Consider the following 13,422-nt stretch of genomic DNA (forward strand, 5'->3'; position numbering starts at 1 on the left):
TTTTGAAAGTGGTGAGATTTATAGTTATATAGAAGTTGTATATATAGGTTGTATATATATATTTAGTTATATAGACGTTGTATAAAAAATTCCAATTCAGAAGAGAGAATAGATGGTTTTTAAGTTCTCTTATAAATTCCCAGATTTAACAGTCCCTGAAGCCTCACATACATTCTATTGTTGTAAAAGCAGTGGTTTATAATTTCCGCTTATTCATGCCCACGGATGGAGGTGGTGAGTTGGCTACCACCTGGACTCAAAATCACCAAGCTCCTTTGTTGACTAAAAGTAAAAGCGACTCTACCACCACCCAGTGGCAGAGTTCTGGATGCACAGGATGAAATCTGGGGCCTCCACATTTCTGGAGGGCTGAACATGCAATTTTCTAGCTCTGAAGAAGCTGGCCCTACGACAATGCAAATACTACTTTACAAGATGAACCTTTAGTTTTCTCTTTCCTTGGAAAACTGAGAAATCCTTTTATAGACACCCTTTTTCCAACTCAAATGAGGTATGTTTTATCTATCTATAGTGTTCTCTACCTTTTTACTTGCACATAACATTAAAAACAAAACAAAACAAACAAACCTGAAAAATTAGGCCTGGAGTTCTGCTGATTTTTATTGCCAGAATGAAACAGTATATAATGAGTCTGATCTTGGTGCAGCAAGCATACATCACTCACTCTTTGGAAATAATTTACTGTACTCCTCCTAAGTGGCCATTTAAGAAATAATCGCTCCATTGTACAAAATGGGCAATTCACTTCCAATCACCAAAAGGAAATTTTGAGCAGAGCTTTTAAAAAGCAACAGTTCTGAGATATACATCTTTGAGACAGAATAATTCACAACATAATAGGAGCCTGTATATTTTTAGCTAGATGTAATTTAATATACTTTGGAAGCCATGCACAGGGTTTCCTACATTATTGATGTCCCCATTGTGTCCTTCTAAACTTTGGTTCAAATAAGGTTGACGCAAAAACAGGATCTCGTATTGATGTGGTAGCTTCAATCCAAAGAAAACTTAAGCTTTTCTGAATTTGTATATATAGCACGTATCTGGAAGCAGCAGAAATCAGGCCAGCAAAGGATAGCGTACTCTCTATAAAGTTCTAGAAAAGAAATGCAGAGTGTTTAAGGTATCTGTTGACTATATAGCTCCACTCCTAAAATGAATACCTCACTGACTCCTCACGACCATCCCCATGATGTCCTCATGGGGAACCGAGGCTCAAAGAAATCATAAAAATAGTGAAGAGCTGAGATGGACCGCCATATCTGTTTTTCCCTTGCTTATATTTCTTAAAAGGGCTGACTAGAAAGCTAAAATAACTAAACATTATATTTAGTTGCTTTGAGTCCATGGTACCCAATTTGTCCCCATATTTAACTGGCAGTGGCCACTGGAAAACCTTAAATGATAAGCTAAGGAATTCAGATTACTTCTCATTTGTTCATTCATTCATATACAGTATATTTAATGAATACCTTCTATATGCTAGGTATTTCCCAAAAAAGTAACTTGTTAAACATTTCATTTAATTCTAAAACTATCCATTATAGCTCAGAGAGGTAAACAACTAGTCCAAATTGGTAGTAAAAGAGTGGGGCCAGGAATCAAACAAGGTACTACCACAAAAGTTCATGCTATTTCTTCTACCAAGGAGATAAAAAGGAAACATAAAAACATGGTAAACGTCGGTAAATGTTTTGGAGGAATCCCTATGGAAACTCTTAGGAAGGTTCCTACTTGGTCAAGGCTGTAGGTGGGGTTGGGAAAGACGGAAGGAACAGGAGGGGGGTCAGGAAAGGTTCTTAGAAGAAGGTAATAACTTGGCTAAGAAGCAGAAGCTGCTCAAGCAGAGGAAGGAGGAAAGGGTGTTTAAGACAAAGGGAACAGCATGTGCAAAAGGAAAATCAAGTAAGACAATACAGAACACTGCGAGACTCTCAGCAAGTCCAAAAGGGTGAGAGTATAATATACAGAGAGGAAAGAAGAAGGGATGAACAGAGCAGCAGGCTAGGAGCAGATCTTAATGGGCTTTATTTATCAAGTTAAGACAGTATCTAAAAGCTCCTAGGGAGCCTTTTCAGCAGAGTAATACAATAAAAGTTGTATTTGAGGAGGAGAATGGTAGCACTTGGAAGGGCAGGTGTGGAAGGGAAAGGACTGTGTGAACAAGGTAAAGATGGAGAGAGGTGGAAGGGAGGAATCAGAGAGCGATTTCAAAATGAGCGAAGAACACAGGGCCTGGTAAATAGAAATGGTTCAGAAAAAAAAAAAGGAATGGGAGTAGAGATTATTCCAAAAGTCTGAAAACTGGTGAATATGAGAAATGGAAATACCTGGAAGCAGGTTTTAGATATGTTGCTCCACAATTCTGGCATTTTATACTATTAGGAATAGTTTTTTTGGAAAATTATCTTTAATTCGCTTAAAAAATAACATAGTTATCTCCAGGAAATTACAAGTTTCTTGGGCTAGTTACTTATATCTAGCACACATTAAAATCAAATTGATCAAACCTATCAGACTGGCTAGAATCAAAAAGAAGAAAATAACAAGTGTTGGGGAGGATACAGAGAAAGGGGAACGCTCATACACTATTGGTGGGAATGTCAACTGGCATGGCCATGGTGGAAAACAGTCCGGAGGGGCCTCCAAAAATTAAAAACAGAACTGCCATAGGATCTGGCAATTCCACTTCTGGGTATTTAGCTGAGGAAAACAAAAATACCAATTCAAAGAGATATATGTGCCCCTCTGTTCACTGCAGCATTATTCACAATAGCTAAGATAAGGAAGTAACCCAGGTAGATGAATGGATACAGATGTGCTATACTGTGTGTGTATATATATATATATATATATATCCATTCATCTACCTGAGTTACTTCCTTATATGTGTGCGTGTGTGTGTGTATGTGTGTGTGTGTATATATATATATATATATATATATATACAGTAAAATATTACTCAGCCATAAAAAAAAAAGAATGAAATTTTGCCATTCATGACCACATGGATGTACCTAGAGGGTATATGCAAAATAAGTCAGACAGAGAAAAAGAAATAAGTATAATTTCACTTCTATGTTGAATCTAAAACAGAAAAGGGAAACAGACTCATAGATAAAGGAAACAAACTTGGTTACCAGAGGAGGTAGGAGTTGAGGGGTTTGGCAAATAGGTGAAGAAGGTTAAGAGGTACAAACTTCCGGGCTCCTGGGTGGCTCAGTTGGTTAAGCGACTGCCTTCGGCTCAGGTCATGATCCTGGAGTCCCTGGATCGAGTCCCGCATCGGGCTCCCTGCTCGACAGGGAGCCTGCTTCTCCCTCTGACCCTCCCCCCTCTCATGTGCTCTCTCTGTCTCAAATAAATAAATAAAATCTTTAAAAAAAAAAAAAAAGAGGTACAAACTTCCACTTATAAAATAAATAAGTCATGGGAATGAAATGTACATCGTAGGGAATACAGTCAATAATATTGCAATGACTTTGTATGGTAACAGATGTAACTAGACTTACTGCAGGGATAATTTTGTAATGTATAAAAATATCAAATCACTATGATGTACTCCTGAAACTAATAAATAGTGTAGGTCATTTATACTTCAATTAGAAAAATCAAATTATAATCTTTAAAATAAGGATTATTCATGTATCAGCTAAATCATCTTACATAAAAAGCAAATGTCACTTGACGAAGGGTTGCCTTTTGTTTCTAAGATTTGTTCATTTTCTTTGGGGTAGAGAGAAAAAAAGTAGAATTTTAATGGGGAGAGAAAAATTAAGAGTTTGAATGAAAATGCTCCTTCTTTCACTTGGGCTTCAAAGGATGCAGGCTAGAGTAACAGTTGTTAGAACTAACTTTATAATCACATTCATAGTTAATGTACCTGAGACTGTTCCTTGGTCTTTTGATTTTGAAATAAAAATTTATAAAGATCACTTTTCATGAAAATATATAGGTTGCCCATAAATATGTCCAAAGAAGTCTTCTAAGTCATACCATTTATGTTTAGGAATTGCAGTGAAAATCAAATTGGCCTTTCCCAGAGAGAAAGTGTTCTAATCAGGAAGCTACGTTATACAGGAAGGGCCAAAGTGATACTGGTACTGTATTTATAACTATAAAGGACACGGGTATGTATTACTTGGCAAAGTATATATGTTCAAACAAGTCAAGTTAGTTAAGAGACTTCTGAGAGAATAATTGTGAAGGGACGAGGCTGTGATGCCCTGAAGGATGTTTTCCTGAGACGGGAAGTAAAATAACTATATCCCCACTCCACTGCAAGAGAAGTAACCTTGAGTAGGAACAGAAACACGAAGATCTTATGTGTCAAAATGACTCAGGACACAGAAGCACTCCCTGGCTTAAGAGAAATAGACAAGAATTAAATGAGTACAATGTATATGCCCACTCCTTCCCTCACTACACAAGTATCTTGACCATCATCAATCACACACTTACAGCATGATATAGAATGTTAATGGAAGAAAATTCTATGGGTAAATTACAGAAAGGGTTACAGAATTTATCACTCTATAACTAAAGGTTACTCAAGCAACACTTGCAGTCAAAGTAAAAATTAATTTGATTGCTTGACGACTGGGCCAGAAGACAGTCAAACACAGTTTAATAGAAAGAAAGGTAGTATCCTTTGTCTGGAGGAAAGGAGCTGTGCTGGGCAATATACATTAAATGGAACAGTCAACATATTAATAAAAAAAGGATACAGAAATTATTCCTGCAAAAAGAAAATCAATGGAGCCATTTACTCAGAACAAAAGTACAGTGAAAAAACAGAATAATAAAACTGATGAAACAGAAGCTGTCAAAAGCACCAACTGTGAAACTGAATGATTAAACTATTACAATCAATAGAATGAGATATCCACGTCACAGGAAATCAGTTACTGAGAGAATAAAGTAAAAGAGAAAAAATAAAACACAAAATTATGTGGCAAATAAACTGAAAGAATAGAAATGGAAATCCTTTGAAAATTTTTCACCAGTCGATTGGAGTTATTTGTGTGAATTAGGGTCTTTGGTTTATTAAGCAAACGTGTGAAATTTCACAGTTACTGTGGACCTGATTTGGGAAGAAGGGATATATTAAGGGATATCCTTTGGCTTTAGCAGAAGATGTTTTTACAATAGCTTTCATACCTTCAGGGAGGGAACAACGGAAAAGCATTCTGTTTAGGATATTCTCATAAGAAATCTCTAGGGTGCCTGGGTGGCTCAGTTGGTTAAGAGTCTGCCTTCGGCTCAGGTCATGATCCCGGGGTCCCCTGCTCAGTGGGGAGTCTGCTTCTATCTCTGCCCCTCCCCCATGCTCATGATCTCTTTCTCTCAAATAAATAAATAAATAAATCTTAAAAAAAAAAAAAAATCTCCAAACCAGAGGGTAAATCAACGGTAGGTGAAGCTAAAGGAAAAGTGAATTTAATTAGAGAACTCTATAAAGTCCTCACCACCAGACAAAGACACATCTGATGCTTCATTAAAGTATATTTTAAAAATTGGCACAGAAGCACAGTAGGACTAGGAATTTTAACTGTCTGGACACTTGAAGGTATTATAATTGACAGTCAAGGAAAGTGATACGTTAAGTGCCTTACCCCATGTTACACAGCTAGTAAGAGAGAGAAAATAATCAGAATCAAGGTCTTTTAGCCCAGTGCTATTTCTGCTCAACTGTTTTGATCAATAAGACCATAACTGCAATAAGCAACATAAAGAAAATCCGCTAAAAAAAAAGGAATGAGCAAGAATTGGTGTTTTTAATTAATTCCAAATTGACTATAAGTCTATGAAAAAAACAGAATGGTGCAAAGAGGCCAGTGAGGAATTTGGAAACTATATCCATAAAGAGAAGAACTGAACTATAAAAGTGTCCTTGTAAGTGTCCTTATAAAAGGTATATTTATCTTAAAATAGGAGAAACTTTGTAGGAGAGGGTGGTTGGAAGGGTAAGTTCATGATAAGTTGATTAGGTCTTAAAAATATATGAAGGGACAAAAGAAAGAACAAGAATCATATGATCCTCTCAATAGATGCAGAAAAAGCTTTTGACAAAGTACAGCATCCTTTCTTGATCAAAACTCTTCAGAGTATAGGCATAGAGGGTACATACCTCAATATCATAAAAGCCATCTATGAAAAACCTAGAGCGAATATTATTCTCAATGGGGAAAAACTGAGAGCTTTCCCCCTAAGGTCAGGAACACGGCAGGGATGTCCACTATCACCACTGCTATTCAACATAGTATTGGAAGTCCTAGCCACAGCAATCAGACAACAAAAAGAAATCAAAGGCATCCAAATTGGCAAAGAAGAAGTCAAACTCTCACTCTTTGCAGATGATATGATACTTTATGTGGAAAACCCAAAAGACTCCACCCCAAAACTGCTAGAACTCATACAGGAATTCAGTAAAGTGGCAGGATATAAAATCAATGCACAGAAGTCAGTGGCATTCCTATACACCAACAACAAGACAGAAGAAAGAGAAATTAAGGAGTCGATCCCATTTACAATTGCACCCAAAACCATAAGATACCTAGGAATAAATCTAACCAAAGAGACAAAGGATCTGTACTCAGAAAACTATAAAATATTCATGAAAGAAATTGAGGAAGACACAAAGAAATGGAAAAACGTTCCATGCTCATGGATTGGAAGAACAAATATTGTGAAGATGTCAATGCTACCTAGAGCAATCTACACATTCAATGCAATCCCCATCAAAATACCATCCACTTTTTTCAAAGAAATGGAACAAATAATCCTAAAATTTGTATGGAACCAGAAAAGACCCCGCATAGCCAGAGGAATGTTGAAAAAGAAAAGCAAAGCCGGCGGCATCACAATTCCGGACTTCAAGCTCTATTACAAAGCTGTCATCATCAAGACAGCATGGTACTGGCACAAAAACAGACACATAGATCAGTGGAACAGAATAGAGAGCCCAGAAATGGACCCTCAACTCTATGGTCAACTAATCTTCGACAAAGCAGGAAAGAATATCCAATGGAACAAAGACAGTCTCTTCAACAAATGGTGTTGGGAAAATTGGATAGCCACATGCAGAAGAATGAAACTGGACCATTTCCTTACACCACACACAAAAATAGACTCCAAATGGTTGAAAGACCTCAATGTGAGACAGGAGTCCATCAAAATCCTAAAGGAGAACACAGGCAGCAACCTCTTTGACCTCAGCCGAAGCAACTTCTTCCTAGAAACATCGCCAAAGGCAAGGGAAGCAAGGGCAAAAATGAACTATTGGGACTTCATCAAGATAAAAAGCTTTTGCAAAGCAAAGGAAACCGTCAACAAAACCAAAAGACAACCGACAGAATGGGAGAAGATATTTGCAAATGACATATCAGATAAAGGGCTAGTATCCAAAATCTATAAAGAACTCATCAAACTCAACACCCAAAGAACAAAGAATCCAATCAAGAAATGGGCAGAAGACATGAACAGACATTTTCCCAGAGAAGACATCCAAATGGCCAACAGACACATGAAAAAGTGCTCAATATCGCTCAGCATCAGGGAAATCCAAATCAAAACCTCAATGAGATACCACCTCACACCAGTCAGAATGGCTAAAATTAACAAGTCAGGAAATGACAGATGTTGGTGGGGATATGGAGAAAGGGGAACCCTCCTACACTGTTGGTGGGAATGCAAGCTGGTGCAGCCACTCTGGAAAACTGTATGGAGGTTCCTCAAAAAGTTGAAAATAGAGCTACCATATGATCCAGCAATTGCACTACTGGGTATTTACCCCAAAGATACAAAAGTAGGGATCTGAAGGGGTACGTGCACCCCAATGTTTATAGCAGCAATGTCCACAATAGCCAAACTGTGGAAAGAGCCAAGATGTCCATCGACAGATGAATGGATAAAGAAGAGGTGGTATATATATACAATGGAATATTATGCAGCCATCAAAAGGAATGAGAGCTTGCCATTTGCAACGATGTGGATGGAACTGGAGGGTATTATGTTGAGTGAAATAAGTCAAACAGAGAAAGACATGTATCATATGATCTCACTGATATGAGGAATTCTTAATCGCAGGAAACAAACTGAGTGTTGTTGGAGTGGGGGGTGGGGTGGGAGGGATGGGGTGACTGGGTGATAGACACTGGGGAGGGTATGTGCTCTGGTAAGCGCTGTGAATTGTGCAAGACTGTTGAATCTCAGATCTGTACCTCTGAGACAAATAATGCAATATATGTTAGGAAAAAAAAAAAGAAGAAGAAGAAGGTAGTGGGAGGGGAAGAATGAAGCGGGGGAAATCGGAGGGGTAGATGAACCTTGAGAGACGATGGACTCTGAAAAACGAACTGAGGGTTCTAGAGGGGAGGGGGGTGGGAGGATGGGTTAGCCTGGTGGTGGGTATTGAGGAGGGCACATTCTGCATGGAGCACTGGGTGTTATGCACAAACAATGAATCATGGAACACTTCATCTAAAACTAATGATGTAATGTATGGGGATTAACATAAGAATAAAAAAAAATATATGAAGGGAGATGATCCATGAGAGACTATGGACTCTGAGAAACAAACTGAGGGTTCTAGAGGGGCAGGGGGTGGGGGGATGGGTTAGCCTGGTGATGGGTATTAAAGAGGGCACGTACTGCATGGAGCGCTGGGTGTTATACGCAAACAATGAATCATGGAACACTACATAAAAAACTAATGGTGTAACGTATGGTGATTAACATAACAAAATAAAATTAAAAAAAAGAAATATATGCAGGGCTATATTATGTTGTGGTGAGCTGAATGGTGGCCTTCAAAAAGATATGTCCACGTTTTAATGCCCAGACTTTATGAAGGACCTATCTGGAAAACTTTTTTTTAGATCTTTGCATATGTAATTAAGTTAAGGATCTTGAAATGAGATCACCTAGTATTACAACGGTAGGCCTTAAATCCAATGCAAGTGTCCTTATAAAAGACACAGAAGCGCAGACAGACAGAGAAGGCAAGGTGGCGATGGAAGCAGAGACTGCAGTCACGTGGCCGTAAGCCAAAGGGGCTGGGAACCTGGCAGAGGCAAGAGAGTGTAGCCCTGCCAACAACTCGATTTTGAACTTCAGGCTTCCAGAACTGCGAGGGAATAAATTTCTGTTGTTTAAGCCACCAAGTTTGTGGTAATTTGTTGTAACAGCCCTATGAAACGGGTACGTGAGCAGACTAGAGATTAGATTTCTGTGCCAAACAGGGTAAATGTAAACATAAAATTAATAGATTATACACGGGGGCAGATTTGGGCACACATTAAATTACAAGCACTTTATTACACTTGCCCAAAGTGTAACAATTTATCTTCCCACATGGATGTTAAAAGAGTAGGATCTGGGAAAATGACTAAATACCTTTCTCATTTTAAGATTCTACATATAGTAGTAACAGTCAATTTAAACTCAGGAACTTATTATTATTCAATATTGAATACTGACTGTGGTAATTAAATCATACAGTAATTAAGTTAAAAAGTCATTTTCCTGTATAAAAACAGGATGACAAACAGAAAGGTCTTAATTCTTAAATGCCGTAATGGTGATTTCATACCCAGACCTTCATACACATTTAAGATGTGAAAATAGGACAGGTTTATGAGTATGTGGCCAAGTTTTGGTTCAATGTTATTTTAGACTCACCTGGACAACAGAAACTTCATAAAGAGGCAATTTTAAAAAGGTACACTTGTCCAGGATTTACTTTGCTTTCCAAATTTAACAGACAACTGCTTTGTGAAGATTTTATTTATTTATTTATTTATTTATTTATTTATTTATTTATTAAAGGTTTTATTTATTTGACAGAGAGAGACACAGCGAGAGAGGGAACACAAGCGGGGGGAGCGGGAGAGGGAGAAGCAGGCTTCCCGCGGAGCAGGGAGCCCGATGCGGGGCTCGATCCCAGGACCCTGGGATCATGACCTGGGCCGAGGGCAGACGCTTAACGACTGAGCCACCCAGGCGCCCCTGCTTTGTGAAGATTTTAAATAGCTAATATAAAAATGTGTTGTTGGTTTTAAGTGGAGTCTATTCACATATATTGAGATGAATAAGCACCAACACTTTGTAGAAACAAAATAATGAAAGAAGATTTTGAAAACATTCTTTTGAGGTGGTTTCATGGCCTAAGTTTATGAAACAAAACATATGTAGTCAAACCGCTTATAAAGATATAATGAAATAACAGTTAATGACTCCCATCACTGGTTAGACAATTTTGGGGAGAATTATAAAATGCTGGATTCCCCTGGCTTCTTTAGAATTTTGAAATGAGTTTTAAAGTTAAGAAGTAAAAAAGAAACAAGGAATGGCAATTAATACCTTTTAATATTTAATTAAGAAGACTCAGCAAAAAGGAGAGCTTACCTGTTCTGTTTCAAAGATGTCCCGAAGGTGCTCAAGACCAAGGCTTTTTAGGAACTGGCTGATATTCATGTCAAGACCCGCAACTAGAACAGACATACATTAAAGTTTTCAGAAAGCAGTTTATCAATCTAAAGGAAGTTACAGTATTTATGTAAAGGCTTGGCTCTCTGACACCCTTGGCTGTGCAGATGATTTCACGTCCAGATGATTTTGTGTCCATTTACATACATATATTTAATTCAGACACTTCAAGTCATCTCTGAATTTGGTGGAGAAGTAAAAGCAGAGTTTATCTTATCAGTAGCATTTATATTAATTGTAATATTATAAAGTTTGATCTAATGCTTTTAGTGAAATATTTAACAGTCGGAATTAAAAATTGAATTTACCAGCTATGGTTTCAGTTTCAATTCCTTAAATGATCTCTCAGTTTTTTTCTGATATAATTTCAGCAATAAGACTCACTGAGTAGTTAAATAAAATATGGTTAGAAATGGATATATTGGAATATACATAAGAACAATGTAGATGTCAAGGTATTTATTTTATGAAGATAGTTCTTATAAACTGGTGTGTATATGAAAACTTATGGACAGGATGTCTTTAAGATGTGATCAATAATTACCAAGAGAAGTAAGTGGAATCTGTTCTTTTAAAAAAACAAAAACGAGGGGCATAGGTGGTTCAGTCGGTTGAGGGTCCAACTCTTCATTTCAACTCAGGTCATGATCTCAGGGTCGTAGGATCGGGCTCTGCACTGGGTGTGGAGCCTGCTAAGGATTCTCTATCTCCCTCTCCCTCCGCCCCAACCCCCCCTCCCCACTTGCACCTCCCCTAGGCTACTCTGTCTCTTTAAAAAACAAAAACAAAAAACAACCCCCCCACACACCAAAAACCAAATAAGCGTTCACAAGTATACTTGCCTTCTCCTTCCTTCCTTTCTGCGCCCGCTGCACCGTCTCCTGTGTTGGACGGTCCTCCTACTGCCAGTTCCGCTAAAGGGCCGGTGAGGTTATCGATGCTGCTAGCAGCCGACAGGCAGGAGGGGGTGGATGCTGGTGAGATCAGAGAGGCACTCACTACAGTGGCCTGAGGTTTAAAACAGGTAGGTAAGGCCTCCGGGGGCATGGCATCTATCAGCAAAGCTCTGATGTCGTCAGCCTAAAAATAATAAGACAAATAAACACACACAAAAATACATTTTAAAATGGTAAGTTTTTCCACTAAGGACCAAATGCTTCGTGAAATTTGTCTTTAGTGAGTGCATCATTATTGCCCACTGGTTTTTGATCATTCAATTCCCTGACCTACAACTCCAAAGAGTCCCAGCAGTTTCTGTAGGTGTCAGGACTGGAGTCCCTATATAATTTTTAAAAAATATTTCGTCTTTTTAAGATCTAATATAAAACTTGGTGATTTTAGTTAATAATACTGTATTACGGGGCGCCTGGGTGGCTCAGTCGTTAAGCGTCTGCCTTCGGCTCGGGTCATGGTCCCAGGCTCCTGGGATCGAGCACCGCATCAGGCTCCCTGCTCCGTGGGAAGCCTGCTTCTCCCTCTCCCACTCCCCCTGCTTGTGTTCCCTCTCTTGCAGTCTCTGTCGAACAAATAAATAAAATCTTAAAAAATAATAATACTGTATTACATACCTGGAATTTGCTGAGAACAGACTTTAAATGTTCTTGCCACACACATGCACATATATGAGAGTTAACTATGGATGAAAAAGTCTAAGAATTTAGACTATATTGATTTCTGGAAACAGTTTTTAAACACTGAAACGTGCATACGGTTGTTCATACTGATTACACATGTATTTAAAGAATAAGTTAATAAAGATGTAAATGGAGTTTAAAAAAATTTCATCTCTCATTTAAAAAACAGCCTGTTGCAGTGTTGATTCTCAGTCTCTACTTTTGAAGGAGTTCTCATATTTACACTATGTTCTGTATATGCCTAAATAATGACAATGATTTTTATTTAGTTATTTAGCACACGCTTAGTAATGTAACCTACAGTTAGAATCTGGAGAGATTTTTTAGTTTGGCTGGCTTATTCGTCCCCGCCACAGTTTGTTAGGCATGACTGCTGTGAGCACCTGCGAGCCTCCGAAGACAGCCAGCCATTCAGGCCCTCCTCTGCGTGCATGCATGCCACTCTTCCCATCAGGAGGCGGCAACTATCTCCCTTCCTTTAGATCTGGGCGGCCCTGCGAGTGGCAGTGACCAATAGCATGTAAACGGAGTGATGTCTGAGGCTTTTGAGGCCAGCTTTAAAACGACTGGCAGCTTCTACTTCTTCTCTCAGAGAAGGCGTCTCCATGCTGTAAAGAAGTCCAGGTTAGACTACAGAGTGAGGGGGGCGCTCCGTGGAGAGACCCTGGAGGATGAAGGGCCGCCCTAGGCCTTGCAGCCTCAGCTGAGCTCCCAGCTGAAGGTAGGCGTGCATATCGCAGAACTGTCCCGCTGAGCCCAGGCAACCCACAGAACCGTGAGAAATAATACATCACTGTATTAAGCCACTCACTCGGTTCTGGTTAAGCTACTTAGTGTTCTGAAGTGGCCTGTTACTCAGCAAGAGATGGACGAGACAGAATGTGGCTTCGGAAGGTATTTCTAGTTAAAAAATTATAAATTATGTGCATATCAATTTACTTTTCCATCTTCAGAGGAATAATAAAACGGCCTAGAAGGTAAATTTTCTTCGACTATCTCACAGCCTCAGGTAAATTATCACGAACATTGGTTGCTCCTGAACAATATGCCAAATGTAGAAGGTCTAAGATATTTCACTCATGTAGTTCTCTGAGGATACACTTTAGATACATGTTTCTGTTTTCCCTCCAAGTTAAGCATGGCAAAAAGAATTACATAAACGCACTGCTTAGTTTGCCTTAACAGAGTTTTGAACTATATAAAAAATGCAAGTGAAAAAAATTTCAGAAGGAAGGAAATTTGCTCTTATTCTGAGTGAAATATGCACCACTAAAGGTAA

The 13,422-nt window shown here is 38.6% G+C and overlaps 1 protein-coding gene across 2 annotated transcripts in view; it reads right to left on the reverse strand.

Annotated features, from left to right (window-relative positions):
- TNKS (tankyrase) overlaps positions 1-13,422 on the reverse strand; it is a 202,005-nt gene that overhangs the window by 18,136 nt on the left and 170,447 nt on the right. For both annotated transcript variants that reach the window (XM_045879767.3, XM_045879766.3), the window contains 2 exons: positions 11,352-11,589; positions 10,429-10,511 (listed from right to left, as the gene is read on the reverse strand). In XM_045879767.3, the coding sequence (XP_045735723.1) occupies positions 10,429-10,511; positions 11,352-11,589 (321 nt within the window). The remainder of the gene's footprint in view (positions 1-10,428; positions 10,512-11,351; positions 11,590-13,422) is intronic.

This window comes from Mirounga angustirostris, unplaced genomic scaffold (genome assembly GCF_029215605.1).
Source record: "Mirounga angustirostris isolate CCGP_5_RB_7025 unplaced genomic scaffold, mMirAng1.0.hap1 SCAF_2, whole genome shotgun sequence".
Taxonomy (NCBI): Eukaryota; Metazoa; Chordata; class Mammalia; order Carnivora; family Phocidae; genus Mirounga; species Mirounga angustirostris.